Source organism: Electrona antarctica (assembly GCF_951216825.1).
Source record: "Electrona antarctica genome assembly, chromosome: 18".
NCBI classification, from domain to species: domain Eukaryota; kingdom Metazoa; phylum Chordata; class Actinopteri; order Myctophiformes; family Myctophidae; genus Electrona; species Electrona antarctica.
In genome coordinates this window covers 29,595,760-29,622,020 of record NC_136799.1, presented here as the reverse complement: position 1 = coordinate 29,622,020, position 26,261 = coordinate 29,595,760, and the positions used below count along the sequence as shown (strand labels likewise).

Genomic DNA, 26,261 nt, shown 5'->3' with positions numbered 1-26,261 from the left:
AAACTATAAGTTAACTTGTTTGATTTATTACGCTGATGCCATCTGTTTGGTGCTACGTAGGTGGGCGTGTCACTTTTGTGACGTAGAGCTGCGGCCGCTGACGATGCAAAGTTGACGTTACCATGGTAACGACGCGCACCACCGTTTTTGTTGACAAACGTGGTCTAATAAAAGGCAAACTCAAAGCAAACACATACATATTTTCATCAACTACTCATGGTCATAATGATGATGCAGCAGACAAGTTCCCAACTGATCGGTCAGGACTTTGTCCCACAGCACTGTAACATCTACCAGGAGCCACACTACCTACACAGGTTGTGTAGCATGAAGGAGGTCAAGCTGGAGTCGCTGGACACAGAGAACATCCAGCCGGAGGACTCAATGACAGCAGCCGCCACCTACAAAGAGTACCAGTACAAAGAACAATCATTTCAGCCAATCAACCCAAGGGAGAAGAAGAAGTATGATAGAGAATTCCTTCTGAGCATCCAGTTCATCTCAGCCAGTACAAAGAAACCTGATGTCATGCCAGATGCCAGTGACGTTGACATAGTTCTTGACAAGGCCAATATGACGCCTCTGCAACAGGTGTTCCACAGTTATTTACCAGGCAAGAACTGTAGTTCTGATTTCACACCTTCCTTTGCCAACCAGGCCAGACCTGGCATGGAAGATGGTTGGAAAGGCCTGAGGTCCTACCAGAAGAAGAGAGAGCCCAGGAAGATCAGCATTTCCATGTCTTTTACTGCCAATGATGTGCAGCTGAACAAGGCCAAGAAGGCCTGGAAGCCACCCAACAAAAAGACGAGGCGCGAGGAGATCGACGACCCAGAGGAGGTCAAGACTCAGGATCTTTTCAAGCGTGTGCGCAGTGTCCTGAATAAGCTGACCCCCCAGATGTTGCAACAGCTGACAGCACAAGTAACAGAGCTCAATATCGACACGGAGGACCGTCTGAAGGGAGTCATCAACCTCATCTTTGAAAAGGCCATCTCAGAGCCCACCTACTCTGAGGTCTACGCAAAAATGTGCTGCTGTCTTATAGAGCTCAACGTCCCCTCCACGGATAAACCGGGAGTCTCTGTGAATTTTCGCACGCTGCTGCTCAACTGCTGTCAGAAGGAGTTTGAGAAGGACACTGACAATGACAAGATATGTGCGAAGAAGCAGAAAGAGCTGGATGCCACCCTGGTGGAGGAGGAGAAGCAATACCTCAAAGCGGAACTGGAGATTTGGAAGAACAAGGTCAGGAGGTGCTCACTAGGCAACATGCAGCTCATTGGGGAGCTGTTCAAGCTCAAGATGCTGAACCAGGGGACCATGCATGACTGTATCATCAAACTGCTGTTCAAACATCATGATGAGGAATCCCTGGAGAGCCTGTGCAAACTTCTCACCACCATTGGCAAGGACCTGGACTTTATTGGCAAGGACCTGGAACCTGGAAAGGCCAAACCTTTGGACAAATACTTCAACCAGATGGAGAAAAGAATCAAGGAGAGGAAGACTTCCTCCAGAATACGCTTCATGCTACAGGATGTGTTCGAACTCCGACGGAATAAGTGGGTGCCCAGGCGAGGGAACCAGGGTCCCAAGACCCTCGAAGATATCCACAAAGATATAAAGATAGAGGAGCACATGGAGCAAATGAAGGTCCAGCAGGCTCTCATGTCCAAGGACTCCATCACAGGCTCGGGGGGCAGGATGGGCTGTGGGGTGCGTGGCGGCCAGGGCCCTCACATCCCACGCAAGGGTAGCATGCTCCATGCAACCATCGATATTTCACGTCTCTCCAAAATCACAAAGACTCCGGTTCATGACTTAAACAACAACATGCTTTCCACAGGACATATGAGGGGCAATTGGGCTAACGGCTGCAGCGGTGGAGAAAGTGTCAAGCCTGCATATACTAGCTCAGAGTCTGGCAACCGTCTAGCCACCTCTTCTTTGGACTCAGACAGGCGAGTGCCTCAGAGAAATAGCTCTAATAGAGAGTGTGCCAGGAGAAAAGAGAATGTAAAGCAGGAGGCCGCTTCCACACCCCCACCTAGCCAGACAACCATCAAGCCTGCCTTGACTGAGGAGGAGCTGGAGAAAAAATCCACAGCCATTATTGAAGAGTACCTCCACCTCAACAACATGAAGGAGGCACTGCAGTGCGTGCAGGAGATGAACATCACTCAGCAGCTGTTTGTGTTTGTGCGGACCAGCCTGGAGTCGACGCTAGAGCGCAAGGCCATTGCCAGAGAGCACACAGGGCAACTGCTTCACCAACTCATCAAGGGGGGAATGCTTCCCACACAGCAGTATTACAAAGGACTTCAAGACATCCTAGAGGTGGCAGAGGATATGGCTATAGACATTCCCCATTTCTGGTTGTACTTGGCTGAGCTGGTCACTCCCATGCTCAATGAAGGAGGTATCCCCATGGGACAGCTTTTCAAAGAGATTTCCAAGCCTCTCATTCCTCTGGGTAAGGCCGGAGACCTGTTGATCCACATACTCACTCTGCTCTGCAAAGGAATGGGCCATATAAAGGTGGGAGCCATGTGGAGGGAGGCAGGCCTAAACTGGAAAGACTTCCTGCCTGAGGACAAGGACGTAAACACCTTTGTGACAGTGAAGAATTTAAAGTTTACCCTGGATGAAGAGTCTGACAGCTGCAAGAAGAAGGAAGAGGTGATCACAACAGAAATAAGCAAACAGGAGGAGGTGAGCGTCACAAAAATAATATGCAACCGGCAAGTGGAGTTGAGTTCAATTGAAATGAACAACCAGCAGGAGCAAGAGGTGAGTGCCACTGACATGAGCAACCAGCAAGTGGAAGAGGTGAGCTCCATTGAAATGAACAACCAGCAGGAACAAGCGGTGAGCAGCACTGAAATGAACAACCAGCTAGTGGAGGTGAGTTACATTGAAATGAACAACCAGCAGGAACAAGCGGTGAGCAGCACTGAAATGAACAACCAGCAAGCGGAGGTGAGTTCCATTGAAATGAACAACCAGCAAGAGCAAGAGGTGAGCGCCACTGACATGAGCAACCAGCAAGTGGAAGAGGTGAGCTCCACTGAAATGAACAACCAGCAGGTGGTGCCAGCTGTCATGGAGATAAAAGCAGACGCTTCTATCATCACCCCAGAGTCATGGGTAACCATCAGCAGTCGTAAGATCTCTCGCAGTGGGGCGATGAAGTCAACAGCAGAGAGACCTGGAGGTCCTCCACCTGTGAAGTCAACAGCACAGAGACATGGAGGCCCTCCATCTGTACATAAGGGCCCCAGGTCAGTGTGGCAAGAAGGCAAGAAAGGAGAGAGACAGATGCAGGGATTTACGTACCCTGACACCCACCGACTGTTTGTGGGAAACGTCCCTTATTATGTGGAGGAGGCAGAGCTCAAAGAGGTCTTTGAGAAGTACGGAAAAGTCCTGAATGTCAATATCAAGCAGAATGGTGGGAAGGGCCTTAACTTTGGCTTTGTGACCTTCAGCGACTCAACACCTGTACAGAATCTCCTCCGCAACAAGCACATAAACTTTCGCGGGAACTGGCGTCTCAACTTGGAGCAGATGAAGGCAAGGGGGAGCACCAATCCTCATCAGTCTGGGCGTTGCCACTACCATGGACCGCAGTAGGCATGTGGACTCTGATAAAGGAAAACAGTGTTTGAGGCTGTTTTTAAATATCCTGTCTTTTAGTTTTACATTACATTATTAATTATTCAATTGTTAATTATTATTATTATGTGAATGATGATTTATGTGATTTACTTGTAATTTTCAGTCTGTACCAAAGAAATCAATAAAATACAGTAAATATATATAATGTCTCTATATGTATCTTGATCCCCATATTGTTTTAAATTGTTTAAAGCACATATGTGTGTGTGTGTGTGTGTGTGTGTGTGTGTGTGTGTGTGTGTGTGTGTGTGTGTGTGTGTGTGTGTGTGTGTGTGTGTGTGTGTGTGTGTGTTTTCATTAAAGTTGTGTGAGTAGGCTAATATACATATATACATTTTTCAGTCAATGAAGAAAACCTTATATCTGGTATTTTGAAAACAAAACAACACTGCCTCATCAAAGTTGGTGTTGTGACTTTATATATTGCCAATACACGAGAGGGCGTGCATTTAGCTGTTTTAGCAGACAGTTTGAGGGTCCAATGGAGTAAAGAGGTTTTGTCCAAAGCGCTTTTTAATACTTTTCATGTGTTCAATATTTTCTAAGCAACTCACAGATGTTAAGGGTGTTCAATAGTACTGATTTATGAAGAAAAAAAAGAAAACAAACCACCCGTGTGAAGTGAGGGGCGCTCTAATCAATTATTGACCTTATACCAACCTTGAAACATACCTTAGTTACGTCACCAAGAATGGTGATCTCTTATTGGCCAAGGGATTCCATCGACATACAGACAGCCGATTTGCTCACACATATGACGTAAATTCTCCAATCATTATTAATGGCATTTAATGTTTGTGTTAAGACAGAAATTAGCTGTTTATAGCAGGGCCCCTCAAAAAAAAAAAAAACTACTCAAAAATGGTGTTAGGTGGTTTACTGTGAAAACTGTCAAAACATGGATGGGAGATGCAGATGAATAACCTATATTACACGTACAGTTTCAGCTGTACAGTGGTACTACTTTTAATTGTCAACCAGTAAGTGTCCTATACATGTGTTCTCTCTGCAGTAAATAAATAATCTGTCTGTAGGGCAGGCTATGCGATCTGACCATTATTATTTTGATTACACTGTCATGCTTGTTTGAGGACAGGTAGAGAGCAGAGCATACATGTGTTTGGGAATGTTGCTGAAGATTATGTTATTTTGTCAGCTGACACCCAATCAAAGAAACCATACAGTGTGTATTTAATTATTTGATAATTAAGCAGCAGCCTACTAGCCTACTGGGTAGGCAGGAAAATGGAAACCAGAATAACCCGTTTTGAGCGAAACTCCTCACTACGCTCTGGCCCTATAACCCTCCCCCTCGCCAGATTTTTCAAAGGGTGGAGGGGTTCACCAGGTTATCCTACCTATACCACCAGGTCTAAATTTCTCAATGGAAGAGTAGGGAGACCACCTACAGCCAACCACAGAACCACTGCACATCACATGTAGCTATTATATTGTATAAACATGCATCTACAATGTAGTACATTGTACATCATACATCAACACACTGGTTCTCAACGTCTAGTCCAGGGACCACCAGTGCTCCAAATGGACCTTATGAATCACGCGTCTGTAAGAGTACACTGTCCAAGTTAAATCAACACTGAGTATTTAACAGATTGGGGTAAGAGAGTCCAGAGATTTCAGGCCATGATGACCCCCAAAATAATCATATTTGAACTGGGGACCTCCCCACCCTCCAGCCCCACCCCCATCCCCCTGACAAGAACTTGTCGGAATTGTAGACATTCCATTTAATTTGACTTGGTTCGCTGTGAGAATGTAGCTCAGCTATTTTTGCAATTGTTGCCCCTTTCTTAAATATTATTTGACAATTTGTCCAATATTTGACAATTTTTTAAACCTATAGTTTGGTGATTTAATAGGCCTACTTTTAATGCAGTAATGGTTATTTATTTTCCTTCAAAAAAAAGGTATTTAAAGTTCTAAACTTGTCTCTATGTATTTATGAAAATAAATCCAGGATCTCACCTTTAAATAAACAGGACTTTACAGTGCATGACTCCTGCAATGCACATGGCTCTAACCAATGAAGTGGAGGGGCGGTGGGGGAGTTGTCTTGTACGAGGTGATGTGATTGGACTTGCTCAATAAGGACAAACTTCCCCTTGACATACACACAGGGCAGGCAGGCACACGGACACACACAGAAATAGAAAAGACTTGAGAGAAACTGCAACGTCAAAATTAAACAGCTGGCTTTAGTGGCTTAACAACAGTGAGGGCACATTATTTTAGAACTTCAGCATTATCTGTCAGATTGATTGATTGGGCTGTAGTGCATCCCAGATTACATTTTGTTAAGAGATTGGGTAGCTTATGTTAGCATTTTAGCATCAGCAGTTTGGTTTAACCCAGGAAGAGCTACACCAGCTCGGCTTACACACATTAAGTCGAGTTGTAAAAGAAGTCAGGCCACGCTAAAACTTAAATAATTCGTCAGGAGTTCTTGGTATAATATAAGGGTTAGGTTAGCAGCAAGATTGACACTATAATTAATTACTGTGTTAGATATTTTTTTTAAGGAATGGACTTCCTTGCAGGATGCATAGGAGGTAAGTAGTTATTTTAAATGTACATTCTTATGTATAGTTTATGGTTGGTTACATAGGTAAAGTGGACGCATCTTATTCTTACTCCGAGGTGGAAAGTCTGGTGACGCGAGGTTAATAATTATGACATAGTTGATACTTGATAGTTTACAGTTTACAAAATATAGGCGTGTGCGTTTTTGATTGCCGGGAAAAGCGTGGCTATGAACTACTTCCTGTCCTGCACCGCCACGTTGTATCTTGGATTTTGTCAACATGCTATCACAGTTACTTCAATACAGGTTCTCAAACCTTTTAATTCCAAGGATCCCCACAATTCTGAGAGTATACAAATTACGTGTCTATTGTATTCAATTTGAGTTACAGTAGCCCGCCGAACCCTGCCTTTCCTGGACCCCTCTTTTTGAGAACAATAACGGGTTCAACAAATGGACCATTCGTTCCATTTCTATTGGGTTCAATTTGTACATCAGAGTAGATTTTACTTTATAAAAACTAGACCAGAGTTAAACACAGTCATCTATTTTGTGTGACATCATGACCAGACATCCTCTTTCACAATGACAGTAGACCAATCTTATGACGTGTGCATTCCTTACCTTGTGCTCATACAGGTAAGGGCACTCACTGTTGCTTGTGATGTGCCAGTATACAAATCAGATATTATTCATTATTCCCACAGATTGTTATATTTTGACAGCAGACCTTTTCTCGGTTTCCTCAATTGATAGTTATCATATTTGCAATGTTTGTTTTGTGGTCCAGGTCCAGCTTTGTGAAAGTCAAGGTTGGATAAAGCTAGACTTTGGGAATTTTGTCAACTGTTTTGTCTGCACCAGGCAGGCATGTTAGGTTTAGGGTAAAGGGTAATAGCAGAAGTATATTTGGTTATAATTCTTCCTTTAGTTGTCTGTACTTGGTAAGTTGGTAGCCATAGAGACATAGAGTCACAGAACTGTATTTCTCCATTGTCATCCATGTATTCGGTCATTTATAGACATTTGACAGGAAATCACAGCTGAAGGTTTAAATAACATGAAATGTGTGTGTATTGATATACTTGATATGTATGTGTTACTGTGTGCCAGCCTGGACATTAACATCTAAAAGAAACACGCCCAAGATGCATTTACCTGTGAAAACAAAACGGGGCCCATGCCCCTCTGCCTCCACTGGTTATTTTTTAGATGGGGATATTCATATTATCAGTTCATTTATCCTGCTACTGAAGCAAGCAAGATCCAAGATCACATCACACCTAATCAATAACACAAAGAGTCTCACCTAATCGGTAACATAAGGAAGGACACTGTCATAGCTGCAACTATTAGGCCGGTCAAAATGTATGTTATTTACCTAACCCAGTTAGACCTGAGGCAGATGTAATAATCCAACATCTAAAATGACAGATGCCTAACCGGTTTTAAAGGTATAACAATGTGTATATATAGGCTTTCCCAATCTTAATGGGCTAAATGAATGAACATCCAAGAGAAATGCAATAACTGAGTTGAAAAAGTGTTTATCTACAGTAGATTTGGCACGTGATTGTATAGGTGTGTGACTGTGTATTATTTATACGTATATTTGGTTGATGTGCATGCATGATGTATGCCAAAGAGTGGAAACTGGAGCAACTGGATTTAAGATAATCTAGTTTGCAGTATGTGTAGTATGGTATTTGAACTGACTACAATTACAAATGTTCAGTTTGAAACACATGTTCTCTCAGTAATCTGAAAATATCTGTTTTCTTTGTCTGAGGAGAGGAATGCATGTTGGCCAATAGCAGGTCTTGGTCAGAAATGTTGTATAATCGCTTCTCATCAGCATAAGTCAAGGACGAACACTGTTAGACTGTCGTCACTGGGCACAGTGCAGACTGGCTGAATTGGCTAATCCGAGTTTAAGCACACATGTATACCTTTTTGATTTGGCACAAGTAGGGCATTTCTTTCAACAATCTTTCATTGTATTAATTAATCTAAGTTTATCAGTTCAGTGACATTATTCCAAATGATTTATTATTAACACCCTGAATATGTTGCATCTGACAAATCTAACGTTTTTTTGTTTTGTTATTTCAGGTGCTGCTGGTGTTTTGGTCGGACATCCTTTTGACACTGTGAAGGTAGGTTTCTTTCATTGTAGTTGGCCTAGTTTCAGAAATGAATCATGACAGTGCTTAGCTATGACGGTGTTATAAACCTGCTAATTTCCGTCCAGCTGACCCAGATGTACACCCTTAACCCACAAGCTGAACTAAAAAACGTTCACTTTACTTAAATGAATAATTGCAAAACTGGGACAATGTAACCCCAGGTAGGTGGCGTTTTGATTCGAGGATGTACAGTTAACATCTGTATCATCTTGAGACAAATTTTATACCAGCATTTGTTTTATTTCTCAAAACTGAGATGACTTTGAAATGTCCCTTTGATACTGTCTTTCTGCAACGGAGTACAATGATAGAACAGAATGAATAATATAACTCTCGCACATCTCATCCAGTAACTTGTTTATTATTTATGTTAGTGCAGAGTATATGACATGTCTTACCAGCAAGTGTGAATTTTCCCCAAGCTAAACAAAGTGCATTGCATGTTGTGCATGTTTGCGGTGTACATTGAAGCTCAGAAAGGCATGCCATAGTACGTGTACTGTACATGCAACTGAATGAGCTTTCATACTAGGATAGTATACTTTGCTGACAATTCTATATGATTTATGATGAGTAACACATCAGTCTCACTAGAGGAATGGGATTTAGTAAGCATAGACCAGATTTGGTGCAGAACATTTCATGATGTATTGAGGTAATGACATTATTTAAGCCACTTAAAAAGTTAACCCCAAGACTGAGGCTTTTTTTTAACTAGTTTGTTACTTTGTTTTGTAGTACACATTTGGATGATTTGCAGACATGACTCACTTGTTTAAACAGTTCTGTAGTTTTTGTTCTTAGTTTCAAGGGACAGTATTATGCGTTTTAAGTTGAGCGTGGCCTGGCCCATTGTTTACCTTGGAGCGGTAGATGGGTAGATTTAGGTTGAAGCTCTTTTCCTGTCTTGCTTTCAATTTCTCCCTCTGAGCCGGTGTCTGTTGTGGGTTGGGGGAGGCTGTCTTTTAACGGCAACAGTGTCACTTTGTTGTAGATGAGAGAGAAAAATAAACAACCTCTCCACGGAAATGTGACCTAGTAAGTATGGTCAAGGTCTTCTGTTTCTCTCACCCAAACATGTTTTCTTGAGTTATAGAAATACAAAGTACAGGTACTTTGTCTTGTTACCCTTCCAGTTTTATGTCAATTCTTCCTTTTTAACTCTATCCCCTTTTCCCTGGAATGAACCCATTTTAGAATACTGCTACATGCTTGTTTGCCTTTTAGCTGCATTATAGTATGTTTTGTGTAGTGGTTGTGGTCTTGTAACTAAAACGAATAATCAATAGTTCTTGTTTAAGTGTCTTATCAGGCTCATGTTTTCATTCTTAGGTGAGACTTCAAGTTCAGAATGTGGACAAACCTCTGTACCGTGGAACATTCCACTGCTTCCAAACAATCGCACGCCAGGAGTCGGTAAGCAAAAATATAAATTTTGTCTACAATATATAATTCCTCAAGTGCAGTTCAATGCGCTTCTCAGAAGAGGTTTAAAGAAAAAAATAAGACGTGGAGAGCCACAAATGTACATGCTTTGAAATATGAAATACGTGCCATCTAGATTTGTATATTATGTACAAACCATAGCATACTAAGCCCTGGTTACCACGTGTGAGGCAAGCCTGGGCTACATGCAAATGAAAGGTTCCAGTTACAGTCCCATCCTTCTGAACAGGCGTCAGCCCAAGATCAGCCAACCTGCCCCTCACATGGAGGGGGGTGAGTGAGTAATCAGCTGGCCAGGGTCACCCAAGACCTTATTCATGCATGGGCTAATTTAAGGTTAGGACATCTTTGTCATTTGAGCTGAGGAGGGTATACTGTATGCGGTCTCAGAGTACAATTCTGATGTCTGTTTCATACGCAGACATGGAGTGGTGTGGTATCACAACACACAACATGAAACTGTTGTGATTTTGTCTAAAAATAAGAAGGCAACTAGGTTCAGAGTCTACGCTTGTGTTAGTCAGGTGATATGACTTGCAATAAGCATTCATTTCATTTTGCTAACATTTTCAGAACAATAGTGCCATCTCTGCCAAAATATCCTCAAGGCCATGGACGTTAATTTAATTTCACTTAATTTGCTACCATTGTATTCATTCCCTCTGACACTATCTTCACTTAACCTTTATCGCTTACTATTCTGTGTCAATTAAGTCGAGAACTCTATCACTTGACTTGTCCATGTCGTGTGTGTTTTCTGCCTTCCTACTAATGTGACTCTCTGCCCATAGGGGATGGGTCTGTACAAAGGCATCGGCTCTCCCATGATGGGACTGACCTTCATCAACGCCATAGTGTTTGGTGTCCAGGGGAACGCCATGCGCAGGCTGGGCCGTGATACGCCGCTCAATCAGTTTGTGGCTGGAGCTTCAGCGGGAGCCATCCAGTGTGTTATCTGCTGCCCCATGGAACTGGCCAAAACACGCATGCAGCTGCAGGGGACCGGGGAGAAGAAGTCCACAAGGAAGTTGTACAAAAACTCCCTGGACTGTCTGGTGAGGATCTACAAGAAGGAAGGAATCCGGGGGATCAACCGTGGCATGACCACCACGCTGATCCGCGAGACGCCAGGTTTTGGCGTGTACTTCCTAACTTACGACGTCCTTACTCGCGCCTTGAGCTGCGAGCCGGAGTACCCATACATGATCCCCAAGTTGTTGTTCGCAGGCGGAATGTCCGGTATTGCTTCCTGGCTATCAACCTATCCCGTGGATGTGATCAAATCGCGCCTCCAGGCAGATGGGGTGGGCGGGGTCAATAAGTACAGTGGCATCATGGACTGTGTCAGGCAGAGTGTAAAGAAGGAAGGGTTGAGGGTGTTCACACGCGGGCTCACGTCCACTTTGCTGCGTGCGTTCCCGGTTAACGCCACCACGTTCGCCACTGTGACTCTGTTCTTAATGTACATGCGTGACGGGGAAGAGTGTCCTGTTCAGGACTGCGAAGCTGTCCCCCTCCAGCCTCTACAACCACAGGGACAGCCAACCAGCATGTGAAGTGGTTCTGTGCTGGCGGGTGAGCACCTTCTGCAGGGCAACAAGCAGCACTACACCAACAATCAGTAAATCTGTTTTGCCTAGCAAGGTTTTGATGGCCATGAGAAAGTGTAGACGGAAGTTGCAGCGTTACGCAGGTCTATGATCAGTTATTAGTTTCTGCAGATATTGTCTACGTGTGTGTCATTGCCAAGCAGCATTTTGGGGGGGATGGCTTGTTTTGGTTCACTCAATGCTCTGCGTATGTGCAAGGTTTGACAACAAATGCATGACTTTTTAAAATCACTTGAAGCAGATGCTGAGTAGTGGACGGAATAGGTTATTACGTGAAATAGAGTGCTCCCTCCCTGCATCTCAGCTGACTTTTGGCTTGGCAATGGCATACACATACACCATATTCACGTGGCAGCCATTTTGCTCTTGTGTCCTACACTGGGTTGATGGGGTGGGTTTTCTCACAAGTTCTGAACCATGTAAGGGCAAAATGGCTATTGTGAGAATGTCAATAGTAAGGGTGGACTGATTGTGGATTAGCAGGAACTCAAACCTTGGAGCTCCAGCCAAGAGACCACTAGTAGAGGCTTCATAAAGAAGCGATTTCTATAAATATATTTGTAGATGACAATGGCACGTGTAAATATTGTTTCTTTTAAGTCCCTGGTTTTGTACTGAGCAGTTATTTTTATTTGGTTCGGTTTCAAGAATTTAGAGAGCTGATGGTTACTACTATTTAACAGTTACAGTGACTGTGCATGATCAAGCAGTAATCATGCAAAGTCATTGAAACACTAACGTGTCTTTAAGGCTGCATTCATAGAACATTGTTTTTCTTTACAATTCCTACTAAAAGGGTTTCTGTATTTCCAAATACCAAATGTTGTAAAAATGTTAACATTATTATTTTAGACCCAAACGAAGCATGCACATCCACTCATTAAAAAACAGGTGCTGGGCTGAGGTGAGAATCCAAAGAATAAAGTCTGCACTCATGCTCCAAATCTTAAATGTATTGGTTCCTTAAGAGCATTATTGGACGTGACATTTTGAGCCTACCGGTCTGATGAACAGCTGGTAGACTCGAAACGTCACGTCCAATGATGGTGTAAAGGAAGAAATACTTAATAATTTTTTAACCTTTTGGAGCATGACCCAGTGTGGGTCATGCATTATTTTAGTATTCAAGCCATTGTTAGACCTGGATTGTTACAATTGGCACGTTTAAAGCATCATGCTGTTGGACCTGGTGAACATAAAAAAAAGAAAACATTCTTCCAACAAAAAAAATGTGGTTGCTTCATTTCCAGAAGTTTAATTACAATGTATGCATTTAGCAGATGTTAATGTTAAAATGTCAATAGTTCAAACAACCTTTCACTCTCATACAATGTGAATGGAGCATATCATGTTCATCATAACCGTTACAAAAACAAAGGCAGCCTTATATACATGTACAGCACATGTATGTAGATATTGTATTTATATATTTATGGCTTTTTCTGAGAGGCTTGTGTGCAGTTAAGTGAAACTTTCCTATGAAAAGTCATGTTACTGCAGAGTCCCAGGGACTCTCAAAACTGTTGATCCAAAATGTGTTATGACCTGCTGGTGTGGATGCTATCATTGAGTGTTGTTGTATACAATCTGAAGCGTGTGAAGGACTTGAATTTGCCTTGTCATCTTTCTTCCAGTCCTCAGTGAAAATGTGTTACGTCCTGGTTTCTAGAATTTGTTGAATTGGATGACAGGGTTGGCTGTCACAGACAGTCACTGCACTGACTGCGCCCTGCCTGGACAGATCCAAATTCCTTTGAAAATGAGTTGTACTTTTCTGCAGGTTCTCCGAGGGTAGGTAGTGGTACATGACATGGTTGGTGATAATCATAGCAAATGCTAATTAGGCATGCCTGAAGCATACGTTTTGTATCAGGTTCTGTACTATTTTGTATCCATGTCCCAAGGAAGCACCTTAAAGTTAAGCAAGAGCAGACCGATATCCTATTGGCCCTACTAAGATTTGTTGTGCCATTTATCATTTTAGTCACTTTAACATTTTAAATTCACACGTTTCACAATTAAAAAAATATCTATAAATTCCTCATGTAATCTCACCGTCCATTGAGGTAACGCAGGCATGTATGGCATGACAACATCTGAACGTAACTTGAACAAATGGCTTGTGAGGTTCATAATGTGAATATGTCTGGGTCATTTTGTCTATCCTTTATACATACGGTATAAGCGTAGAGTACATTTTCAGTAGGCTGCAGAAATGGCTTGAGGTTTTTTTTGTTTGTCGGTCACTGTTACATACTTAGTCAAATCAAGATTTCAGTCTTTTAAACAAAAGCATTTAGCTTGGCCTGACTACTTGTTGGAATGTAATTTTAAGGGCTGCAGATAATGTTGCCTGTATTGTTCTCTATTCATATATATATATGTGGTATGTCTTGAGTCATGAATGAATGGATAAATAAAAGCTAGATATAAATATTCTTGTCATGGATTGATGATGCTGTAACATAACACTTAGATCCAACAGTTTATAATTGGGTTTCACGTTACAATTTTATATATTACCAATGTAACATGTTGGGCAGCAATGGGCACCAGTAGCCATTTTTGCTTTCATCTGAACACAATACAGTTTTAAATTATTTCAAATGCAGTCAAATCTATATTAGTTTCCTTCTGACAAATGGATCATAGCAAAAATAAACTACTGTAGAGAACTGTCAATACATGATTAGTCCAATACTATCTTTATCTTCATTATCAAGTTGTGTGAAAAGAGGCCCTCTAGTGGCAATAGTGAGAGGTTACAGCTTTACTTATAAATGCACAGGCACCACAATTATACATTTATGTAGGAAAAGAAATGTTTTATTGCATAAATTGGCATTACACATTTAGTCTTTGAAATGTGTGAATCCATTATTTCAACAAAAACTGCATTTAAATAATGTACATAACATCAAATATTGATCGATTTCAATTTTCAGTATGGTCTGAATGTTATCTGACGGGGTTAGTGCCAGCACATCAGATGAGGGTAAATACTCAACTGTATACATTTATACATAATAGTAAGATTTATAGACATTCATAATACACAATCTTACATTGAGTCAAGTTCCCTTTTAACTTATTGTGCAGGAAACTATCTGCTACTGAGATTAAATCAGTTGGATGCAGTGTGACAGGCAAAACTGCAGCATATCATGATCAGTGGTTTGGGGCTGGGAGGCACTAGTCACTGGATGTAGATACTGAAAGAGTTCAATTTTGTACACTACCTGAGTTACAGTATCACATAGGATTTGACTATGTGGTCTTCCGTGCTCCTGTGGTGTTCATGAGGAATGGGTCACAGGAGTAGTGCAGGCCACGGTAGATCTCTTCAGCTCTGGAACGACTCACACACGCCCCCTTCTGTATGGCCTCGACGGAGCTGCAAAAGGAGAGGATCATGGAAGACTCAAGAGGACAAACAAAACAAAAAAGCATTTCTCTGCATTTTCCATAATCGTTGCTGTTGGGAAGAAACCACCCAACTCCATTTTTTTGTTTTCTTTTTTTTTTGCATAAATCAGTGAACACCCTTTACGTCTGTGTGTTGGTTAAAACACAAAGACAAAACCCCTTAACTCCATTGGACACTCAACGTCTGTGTGTTGGTTAAAACACACAGACAAAACCCCTTAACTCCATTGGACACTCAACGTCTGTGTGTTGGTTAAAACACACAGACAAAACCCCTTAACTCCATTGGACACTCAAACTATCTGTTAAAACAGCTAAACACCAACACCTCTCCCCCTCTCATGCAAGTAATTGACAATATATAAAGTCACAACACCAACTTTGATGAGGCAGTATTGCTTTGTTTTCGAAATATAAGGTTTCCTTCATTTCGAGAAGAACAAAATAAGTATTTTTCATTTTAGGAAAAATGAACATTTTGGAGTTAGGTGGTTTCTTCCCGACAGCAGAGATGGAATACATTAAAATAATATTTATTTTGGGTTACAGAAGAAGATGGCACACAACAAAATCCCCAGTGTTCAGTTACTGTACATCCCAGAGTAACAAATGGATAAATGACCACTGAGGATTTTCTTGTGTGTTCCAAAATGTAATAACCAAAGGGACATTCAGTCAGGCTTCAGACAACAAAACCATCCCAGTCATTCCTTTAATCCACAGCCGATTTTCACCTCAAAATCAATTATTTCGCGCGAGTGACACAGTTGAAGGGTGAACAATGAATGATGCTTTAGCCCTGCTAGCAGCGTGGCTTTAAGTCAGCCTGTCCGAACACATCAGTCCCAAACAAGATGCCTACCGGTAATTCTACTGGCTAGATTGCCATGGAATTTACTGCATACCATGCTGATAAAGGATGAACCCCACTGATGTTGGGGACTCCATGGACTTCCCTCTAGTGCCACCCTTAGGCCAAAATGTCCATCAGTTATCAGGTCAGACCCTCCCGTAAGGTTTAGTCTATATACAACTTTTTGGGTGTTTATATAGCACTTAAATTGTTTTCTCTGCTGTGCCCCAGTACTTAATATATACACTTATTTACAATTTGTCTCCACCAGGCATGGGGAGAGAGTATGTTTTGCACTCCATCCGTCCTTGTGTGTGTCCGTCTGCCCGTCCGTTTACCAGCTAATCTCCGGCACCGTTGGCCCCATCCATGCCAAACTCTGCACACACACTCCCTGGATGCCAACAATGAACCTCTGCCCCAAATATTCCACAAGGGCCTGTTATAGCGCGGATCTGCACCATTTCCCATATTCCATCCTGATTGGCTAAGATTGGCTTCCAAAGCTCGCATGATTGGTCCGTTTCAAACAAAACGCCACAAATCACACACACACTGCAATTTCCATGAAATTATACACGCACATTTCACTTAATTCTTTTCCAAATCAGCCTCATGGTGGTGCTATAACAGGGCAATTCTTGATTTTACCAACAACTGCATCATCTGTTTGTGTGCACACTCCCTAGAGGCCATGGAAAAACATTTCCCCTGCATGGCTGCATCCCTCCCTCCACATCTGCCGGTTATAGCCGGTTTTTACATGCACCGATCTGCATAAGACTTTGTATGCACACTCCCTACAGGCCAAGGAAACACGCCTGCCCAGCATTTTTCAACTCTGCCATTTAGTGTTGTTGCCAAACATCACACACACACTCCTATCCTCCTGGTGGAGGCCTGTGCCCAGAAGGGAACTTTTTCTAGTTAAATGTATTTTTATTGATTGTTAAAATGTAATGTTTTGTCATTTTGTATTTACTATGGATTCGAAAAATACCTCCTTTACTACCTGTATGTGCTGTGGTCTCTCCATGGTAAGAGACTGACTGGCGTGTGTCTCTGCTTGCCTCTCTGGAGTGCCTCTATACTGTATATTTGTACATGACCTGATGAAGGTCGTAAATTTTCGTAATAGACCGAAACGTAACCTCAATAGCCTAATAAAATACTAAGACAGTGTGTGGGACTTCAATTGTTTTCACACAAATTATCTACAAAAATGTAATGGGCAAGCAGCTTGACATGAATGTTGGAGCAGCCTGATCGTTAGAGGTTGCTGGATCTTTTATACACTAGTCTTGTATAAAGCCTTCATGCTCTTTCAGTAACAAACTAAAACCTTGAAGCTACCACAGTCTTTTAATGTTGAGGCCTCTTTTTCAGATCATGTGATAAGTGAGGGAAAGGAGAGCATCTCTCATGTCCCATCATGACACGCACACCTACAATCTGTGACCTTGCAAAATAAAAAGCTTGTCTCTCTTTAACTGCTAGGCCTGATTTATACTTGCCACACCAATCACACACACCACAAAGATCGCCAATCGAGTACAATGGCGACCATAGCTCCCGTTACCTGTTGACGAGGTGAGCCACGGTCCTGAAGCTGTGGCTCATGTTGAGGGCGTGGATGTAGCCAACGCGGGGCAAGGTCTGGTAGAACTGCAGTGCCTGCTGCCTCTTCAGTCCTTTCACCTCCAGAGGCACAGTGATGCCTTGGCCCTTCCTCTGTTCCAGGCGGGCCAGGTCTGCCAGCAAGGCAGCGGTCGCCTGAGGGCTGTCGCTCCACAGCAGACGCACCCCTGAACGCACCAGCGCTGCCAACGTGCTGTCATAGTAGCATGTCCGCTGGAACAGACGAGACGTTTCACCTGCGGCCGGCGGCAGATGAAAGATTGGTTCTAAAATATGTTTATGTCAAGGACCCCCAAATTAATATATTTTGGCCGCAGACCCTATTTGAAAATATTTTGCGTAAACTAAAAATGTTTTAGTACATTGGAAACTGATTTCAAACACTGCTATTCACACATAAATGAAGACCATTCTTTCTTATGCATGCAGATATGCCATCATCCAACATCATGCACCTCATTAAAAGCATCTTCAGAATGTTGACTGACCTGGCTTGGTGCGGTCTTTTTCCACGACCAGGCAGACGCGCTCAAACAGGCCCTGCAAGCCGCTCACCCTATCGGCCAGTCGCTTGCGGTTTGGGAAGAAGGCCAGATCGGACTGGCTCTGCCTCTCCACCGCCATGCGGTTGCTGACGATGAAGTAACTGCCGTCCAGCGAGCAGACATGGATGTTGGCGGCGTGGCGTTGACGGAGGTCGGTTACCAACTCCGCCCCGCTGCTGATGCACCGGCTGTCCACCAAAATGGAGAGAGGGCCTGAGGGAGCAGGGGACTCGCCTACCGACGAAGTCTGTCCGACAGCCCTCTGAGGCTGGGGTACTGAGGAGGATGTAGAGGCGGGTGCCTGGGCACAGAGAAAAAACAAGGCTGGAATGTCAGAAATGAAAATGACCCCAAAATATGCTGCATGTAATTATCTGTGTAATATCTTTTCAGATGGCACATGAGCCTCTATAAAAGGTTCATGTACATCTTCTTTTGCATGCTGCTACTGTACCTGTGGCGGTTTGCAAGAATCTAACAGGGACTCTGATTCGTAAAAGTCAAGCTGGTCAGACAGTAGAGCATTGCTCTGTAGCATCTGGAGACACCTGCAGGAAAGAATATACAATGTATTGTTTATGACTGAGCGTCTGTGTGTGTGTGTGTGTGTGTGTGTGTGTGTGTGTGTGTGTGTGTGTGTGTGTGTGTGTGTGTGTGTGTGTGAACTGTGTTAACTGTGTTTTGGACTTTGAATTACCTGTCTTGTTGGCCATTACTAGCAGGCCCTTTCTTCTCCTTTCTCAGCAATGCAATTTTGGCTGCTACAGAAGACGAAGAGAAAGCCTTCTGATGCTCTGGAGGTTTAAATGACCCCATGTCATGCCGTACTGCTGCCGGCCCAAAGGGGGCAGCAAGACTCCCTTCATTTCTTGGAATCTTTTCTGTAGAAACTTCTTCCATCTCCTCCTCACTAGAGTCCTCTATGCATTTGATTCGGGAGCGCTTGCACTTAACCCCGACCTCATGTTGCGGGCCTGTGTGTTGTGCCCGGGACCCAGCAGCAGCCTTAGGCCCGTACCCGGCCTTTTCCCGGGCATGCCTGATAAAGGCTCTCCGTCTGGTGGCATACTGCTTCCTCCCATCCACGTAAGAGTCCTCAGGGATAGGGCAGAGGACATCTTCCTCGCTGCTCTCTAGCTCCTCTACGTCACTGCCCACCACAAAGCTATCCTCTGCGTATGTCTCGTCCAACTCAGGCACCTGGGGTCAAAGGTTAGGGTTAAGGCCAAAAAATTGAAGCTTAGGTTAAACTCTGTACAAAAGCCCCTGTGATTAGGCCTCCTACCAAATGCACTGATCTTCTGATCACATGTCAAGTTTGATATTTATATTTGTGAATGTACAGAGCTGTTCACAAAAAAAGGAGGAAATCTGGCTATGAAATAAATCACTGAGTCACTGAGCAATACTTTGGGGTTACCTGTGAAAATATGTCCATGTTGTGTTGTTTCTTGTTGGGTATTTTAAACATGCCGGCAACCGCAGGGCTTTTCACTGACTTCAGGTAAACACCCTGCATCTCAGAGTCTGAAAGTAAAAAAGGACACAGAGCCCAAGTCTCAGCAGGATTCCCTCTCTTTACTTGAAATGAAATACTTCCATTTACCATCTCAGTAAAATCCTGTGTTCATTTAACTCTGGGAGTATACAAATGGAACCATATGGAACCCAGATATAGAAATAGATAAACTAATAATGAGGATTTTACTGTGTACACCATTTTCAATCACATTCAAATGGATGATTCCTCTGAGTTGATTTGTTCAATATACTCACAAAAGCCTCAAGTATGGGTAAATTGCAAAGTTTGAATGAGTATGCACTATAAATGTATGCAATTATACAATAGGTATTGTAGTACTACTAAACAACTAAACAACAAATCTTCCACAATTTCCAATTCTGACTATGACTTTAATTGGCGCATGATTGCGTTGACAAAATAGGGCCCTAGGTTTCTGACCTGTTTTTCTCTTATCAAAGAGACTTTGTAAAACTATGAAAATTCGAAGATTAATCTCACACACTTTCTTAAGACTTTGCAGAACTGCATGAAAAGCTATGGGAGATTATAGTGATGTGAGAAGCTTCTCAATCAGTGGTGTACCGTTGAGTCCTTGAGAGAGGTGTGTGTTGTTCACCACAAAGCCTTCAAGTGACTGGTTTAGGTCGTTGCCGTCATCTTCGTCAGAGGACACGTCCTCTCTTTCTGACAGCTTAGCTTCCTGGTCCAGGAAGTGACGGGCACCTTTACGCCTGGCATGCTGACAGCAAGACAGTGAGAAAAATGTCAGGCAGGGGTGTTTACGCAGCTGACTTAAAGCCGGTAGAGCAAGTGATTTTCTTTGGTTAAAAAATGTGTTAGAAAGCTCTATATTGTGATAGTACTCATTGCTATTTAGTAACAGGAGTCTCCATGTCTCTTCATCTTTTTATAAAACAGAAAATGCAAAATTCAGGTCGGCATACCAATTTTGTCCAATCAGGATAGAGAACGCAGTCAGGATACAGATTAAACAAGTGGAATTGTAAGTGATGACACAAAGATATGAGCAGACAAAATTGGAACCGGAACACTATAAAAATTAAGTGATAAATGGCTACTTTCTCCTGATTGGCTGAAATTTTGTCAACTAGCTGAAAATGTATTTTCTGTTTATTAAATAGCTGGAGAGACAGGGAGACCCCATATTACTGAACAAACACTCTATAGCAATGATTACTATCAGAATATAGTGATTTAACCTTTTAACAAAAAACATTTTGTTTTAACCAAAACATATCACTTACTATACCTTAAAACTTTCAAAAACTGACATTTTATATATAAATAAAAAGGGGGCCTTTTGTGCTGGTTCAACTCATCTGCCAGCCAAAACAGAACAGATAGTGTGCTCGCATTCTTTTTCAAGAATTTACGTCACAATAAAGATTCATTGTTTTGATTGATTGTTTTGTTTTTTTACTTTTTTTGGATGTAACTCAATTCCAGGTCAGGTCACGTGTCGCCAGAGGGACAGCGTTCAAAAACTCCAAACCCATGAACCGTACTTGGCATGCAAATCATTTACTGTAGACCTATCTGTCCACTGCATGCAGTTTGGTCTTTCATTATGGCTGATGAATTGAAAGAATGGATTTTTTTTGTTTTGTTTAGGTACTACTTTGGCAGAGTGCTTTTAGCGTTGATCAGTCCAGCGGTTGAGATAAGCTTCATGCATGAACGCACCCTCTTATATAGAGAGTTAGCGTCCTGCAGAGCCACACCGAAAAATACGAGAGCCCATAAGGCTGTTGCAGGTTTGTAGATCAGACCTGGTGGTTTGGCTGCCTCACAGGTCCTGCTGTGGGCTTATGTATGGACACGGAATCATTCTGGAAGTCATCATCAGACTTATAATCCCCTTCCGTTTGGTCAGTCTGGAAAACAAGCAGAAAGCCAAATCAGACAATTACTGTACTGTACTCACCAGTGATTTCCAACCTTTTTAATTAAAGGGACTCCCGGTTTGATCAGACCACAATTTGACAAAATTGTTTATCTCTGTGACCAGTCTACACACTGTAAAACCGTAATGAGTGTACAAATGGAACCAAATTAATGGATATTATATGATATAAACTGTGAATAATAAGTACCCCCTCCTGAAATGGCATGATGTAATGTCATGAAGTTAAGCATCTCTTACTATATTAAGCACGGCAGCTCTTTTCCTGTTCACTTGCAGAGGAGAATCCACATCACTGTGGATGTTGGACTATGAGAAAAACAACAGTTACTGCATATACACATATCATCTATTAATTACCCACATGAGTTTATTTACGTGGACATGAGCATTTTACCAACACATGGTAGTCTAATTCAACATATTTCTATCTAAAATATATCAATAAAACCTTCCACGCTGAAAACAGTCAAGCACATAAAGAACACTTTTGCTGAGAGGTCTGCAAGGCAGTTGCCATGTCAACAGCAGGTACCTAGGAGACAGAGGCTTATTGAAGTCATTATCACATATCTTGGTTGGATAAGCTACAATAGCACATGAATTAACTGACATTGTTTTAAATCTGTCATAAAAGTAAAGTACTTGAATGCAGTTAATGAAGAAACACATCGACAAATAATGGAATGATGCTGATTAGTTAATTGATACATTTTTTTAATAATTGGACAAGAAAAAGGGCATTTATTGCCAATATCGTTGTCCGTTTATGTGAATGGAATGGTGAATGCAAATGACCGATGTACTCACTCTCTCTGGCGAAAACAAGGGGTTGACCTTGGCCTGTCGTTTATGGACAACAACATCATCATCATCACTGTCACTGCTACACATCACTGCGGAGACAAACAGAGATGTGGTCTTGACAGATGTCTGAACAAAACTTGAGGTAGCGAGAGCTCTCATTTATTTATCCTAGAGCAGTGATTCTCAACCTTTTTCATTTCAGTTTGATATGCATTAGGCCACAGACCTTCATTTGTTACAATTGAACATGTAGATCCCAATCTAAAGTGTAAAATCTTGATCATTTAACTCTGAGAGTGTACATGGAACCAAATGGACCCGTAATAGTCCATTGGGTTCCGTTTGTACACGCTCCGAGTTACAGATGTGGACTAACTATCAATCATTTAGCTACTGTAGGGAACCATTGGAACACCCTCAGGGGAGTCTCACAGACCCCACGTTGAGAACCACTGTCCTAGATCAGTTGTTCCTAAACCTTTTAACCCATGACCCAAAACAGAAATTAGATGTTCGCTAAACTAGTGATAATAGCCAATCTACAAGCTCACAACGCATGGCTTCATGCCACGCCGTGTGCTTGTAGATTGACTATTTCACTAGTTTAGCGAACATCTAATTTCACTACTTCTTAAATATTTGTTCTAATGTATGGAATTTCTTAGATAGTTATATTATTTCTGCATGAAATTACTAAAAGCCAAAATCATTTAATTGTTTGGGTAATGTTTTTTGAAAATCTTTTGAAATAATAATAATGCAGTAAATGCAATAAATGCAGGAAACCAAAAATAAGGGGACCCATATAATAATGGACCCAGTGTTTGAGGACAGTGATTATGGTATACCAACCTGCAGGAGATGGGGGAGCAGCAGGCTTAGATGGCGAGCCCTGACACAAACTGTCGTCCATCAATAACTTCTGCCTGGCCATGACACCTCCCTTGACCTCGTTGGGATGACTTCGCTCTTGTTTACTTATCAAGTTGGACGGTGAGGAGGGGGAAGAGAAGCAGGGCCCAAGTGTCCTCCTAGCCCACGGTGAGGAGATTGGAGATGAAAGAAACCTGGCCTCTGACGGGGCTTTCGGTGTTGATAAGTGAGCTTCCTTGGATTGCGAGCTGCGTCTATGGAAACTATAACAGGGTGTAGAAGAACCAGAGATTTTGGGCAGGGACACAGTGGAGGCAGCGTCCCTGACTTCTTGTTTTTGCGGTGTGGTAGGAACGGTCCCAGATGGGGCAGGATCGAAAACTCCTTCCGCTTCATCCTCGGAGTCCTCCAGGGAATAGCCAAGGTTGAAATTGATGGAGAAAAGGTCTTCAGAGTTGTCAAACTGTTCTGGGGGAGACGTGCTGTGGCTTGTGTTTGTCTTGCCTGCCACATATTTGTCTATCAGATGTCTATTTGATGCTGCCGCACATGTTTCTAGATTCTTTGCCTCAGTGTCTCTCGAGTTTACTCTTGTGGTCTCTAGATGGCAAATGGCATTCTGCAGGTTTGACGTGTGTTTGTGGATGTCAGGGATGTGAGTTAATCGCCTTGTGCTGTCCATGTCGGTCGCAATTAATTTGCGTGCACTTTCGTTTGAGGGAGTAGCATTGAGTTCCTTCATAGGGATTTGTCCATGTGAAGTGTTTGATGCCTGTTTATTAATAATATTGGTGATGTGCTCTGCACTTGGTGACACACTGGGTGTGATGCAGTTTTCAGGTGTGGGGATGTCAGGGATGGTCATCTGTAGGAAGGCCTCGTCATCCTCAAAAAGATCCATGCTTTCATCAATCCTGGAGCTGCTGTGCACCTGGGCTGGAGGCTCAGGATGTGGGTGGCCATGAGAATGAGGAAGCCGGGGCGAATCCCTTTGTTCATTCATTCTATCATCCATCAATGTTTCCTTATTTAGAACTGCATTTTCCACATTTGCATTAATTTTCACATCCTTGTTCTTTTCACCCACATCAACCAGTTCCTCTTCATCAATCTCATACTTTTTCCTTTTGTTGACTGTTTCGCCGCCAAAGACCTCGTCCCAGCTTGGGCTGACACCTCCTAAAGTACCGTCCCCCTCACCCTGAGCTTCAGAGACTTGTGGTGAATGGGGAGAGGTGTGACGCTGTCGCTGCTGCTGATGATGACAAGGTGAATCTGGGAATACTCTATTGTCCTCCAGCTCCATTGCAACTCCATGTGAATTAGCATGAGCAGCAGCATCGTCATCAACATTCATCATTAAGTCATCATTATCCTCATCACCATCATCATCGTCATCCAAACCCAGAGCGAAATCGACTTGGAATGTAGGACCATGGCCCTCGGCCTCTTCCATTTGTCCAATTGAGGGAGGAAGTGACGTCGCAGTACTGGCAGCTGGTCCAGGAATGTCATTGTCAAGTGAAACCTCGTCAAATCCAAAAGGCAAGGGTGGTGGAGACCTGGATAGGAGCTCAGCCACATTGGTGAGGATGACCCTCAGGCTTTCATTTCTCTCTCTCACCGGGAGAAGTTTGGAGAAGGAGGAGGATGCAGTGGTGTCCCATTTAGGGAGGTAGAACAAGGCCTGAAGTTCAATATCGTCTTCTGAGACAGACTCAGTGATGTCAATGTTAGTGATCAACTGTGAGAAGTGGGCCAAATCTACTGGATTGTCAATTTTACGCTTCTTTTTTACACTACCCTCAGCTGGAGACTCGATCTCTGGAATGGCAATGTCATCAGTCACCAAGATACAGTCATCGTCGTCCATGTCGCAGATTGAGTGCTCATTATTTAAGAGGAGGGGATGCCCCTCCTCAGGACATGAGTTAAAAGGTACCATAGTGTCATATTCTCTAGGAAGCTTTTCCCTTGTCACGGCCCATGGAGAGCCTGTATCCACCCTTTGCCTCTGTGCCTCCTCGTCCATGAAGTCCAGATCAGGCAAAAACGGGTGAGAGGATTTGGGTTTGCTGTTGGGATTATTGATGGAGCTTTTGGAGACCTTTTGTCTGGTAGTGACAAACTTATCCATCCGTCTTCCCTCTGGGAGGCCAATGACATCCTCTTTGTGGAGGTATGGAAGAAGTTCCTCTTCATAACTGCAGTCTCCCTAGGAAACACACAAAAAACAGGCATTAATACGCCTGCCATTGAGTCACAATCTGTGGCTCCTAAATAATGGTTCCATTCAAAAAACACATTCAAAGAATGGCCCGGGCTGCTGGCGTAGTGGTCCGGACAGCCTGGCAGCGTGTCGCGGGTTTGAATGCCGATCCCGACGACCTTTGCTGCATGTCACTCCCCATCTCTCGCCCCCTTTCCTGTCAGTCTACTGTCCTATAAATAAATCCATAAAATCCCCCAAACAATTTCTTTTTAAAAGTCACTCCGTCAGTCAGAGATGCACCCACCCACCCAACCATCATCATCCTCCTCCTACCACTACACCTGCAGATTGTATCTGTACAATCCAAATGACCTGGAAGTGATGCATTGGGAGTGGAACCCTGCTTGGGCCGGCAGGGTGCCACAGAAGCTGTGGCCCGGAAGGAGGATGTCATGTAACCCACAGGGTCAGCAGACTTGATGGGCATCAAGAGCAAAACAAGGGGCACTAATACTTGACAGCCACAACCGGATTAACCAGTTAAACCCCAGCATCTGCATTGTGGGGAAAGCTTTCGCTGAAAATAGCAGAAAACTGAAGACACTTGATGATGAATGAATTGAATACATAGGACCACAATAGAAATAAGTCCCCGATTCTCCAGGACTTTTGTGTTATCCTTTTAGCCTGTCTGACTGCATCACCGGTGTTCCCCAGGGCTCTGTTCTCTGCACTATCCTATTCATCATCTACCTCCTCCCACTCGGACAGATTTTTCGTAAATATAATATCCATTTCCACTGTTACGCGAACGACACCCAGGTCTACGTCTCCTCCAAACCCTCTTCCACCTTCCCACCCTCTTCCCTCTGCACCTGTTTACAGGAAATCAAATCCTGGTTCACTTCAAATTTCCTCAAACTCAACAGTGATAAAACCAAGGTAGTCCTCATTGGTTCTGAATCCACACTCACCAAGCAACCCAGTTTC

General features: G+C 42.9%; 3 protein-coding genes across 5 annotated transcripts in view; 2 read left to right on the top strand and 1 right to left on the bottom strand.

The window, feature by feature from the left end:
- Window positions 1-225: 225 nt before the first annotated feature.
- On the top strand, window positions 226-3,636 carry LOC306941841 (eukaryotic translation initiation factor 4 gamma 1-like; the record flags this gene model as incomplete). The annotated part of the gene is made up of 1 exon (XM_079527480.1): window positions 226-3,636. The coding sequence occupies one exon, from the start codon at window positions 226-228 to the stop codon at window positions 3,634-3,636; it is 3,411 nt and encodes a 1,136-aa protein (XP_079383606.1).
- A 2,137-nt stretch (window positions 3,637-5,773) lies between these two features.
- Window positions 5,774-13,904, top strand: slc25a29l (solute carrier family 25 member 29-like). 2 transcript variants are annotated; one of them, XR_013792326.1, is made up of 5 exons: window positions 5,774-6,254; window positions 8,339-8,382; window positions 9,745-9,828; window positions 10,650-11,502; window positions 11,552-13,904. XR_013792326.1 is itself a non-coding variant. In XM_079528763.1 (4 exons), exons 1-4 carry the CDS (start codon window positions 6,227-6,229, stop codon window positions 11,412-11,414), a joined length of 921 nt encoding a protein of 306 aa, XP_079384889.1. In that variant the 5' UTR covers window positions 5,774-6,226; the 3' UTR covers window positions 11,415-13,904. The 2 variants fall into 2 exon arrangements, 1 of the variants encoding a protein (XP_079384889.1); XM_079528763.1 differs by having other exon boundaries at window positions 10,650-13,904.
- A 314-nt stretch (window positions 13,905-14,218) lies between these two features.
- The window catches only part of fancm (FA complementation group M), a gene marked incomplete at its 5' end in the record, with an annotated part of 57,667 nt that continues 45,624 nt past the window's right edge, over window positions 14,219-26,261 (bottom strand). The window contains 11 exons of one of the 2 annotated variants that reach the window (XM_079528741.1): window positions 14,219-14,862; window positions 17,327-17,621; window positions 17,874-18,231; window positions 18,385-18,478; window positions 18,628-19,130; window positions 19,351-19,457; window positions 20,038-20,196; window positions 21,254-21,350; window positions 21,620-21,688; window positions 22,190-22,275; window positions 23,039-25,274. In XM_079528741.1, the coding sequence (XP_079384867.1) occupies window positions 14,736-14,862; window positions 17,327-17,621; window positions 17,874-18,231; window positions 18,385-18,478; window positions 18,628-19,130; window positions 19,351-19,457; window positions 20,038-20,196; window positions 21,254-21,350; window positions 21,620-21,688; window positions 22,190-22,275; window positions 23,039-25,274 (4,131 nt within the window). In that variant the 3' untranslated portion in view covers window positions 14,219-14,735. Of the gene's footprint in view, window positions 14,863-17,326; window positions 17,622-17,873; window positions 18,232-18,384; window positions 18,479-18,627; window positions 19,131-19,350; window positions 19,458-20,037; window positions 20,197-21,245; window positions 21,351-21,619; window positions 21,689-22,189; window positions 22,276-23,038; window positions 25,275-26,261 lie in introns of both variants that reach the window. The other variant, XM_079528740.1, reaches the window with a different exon arrangement.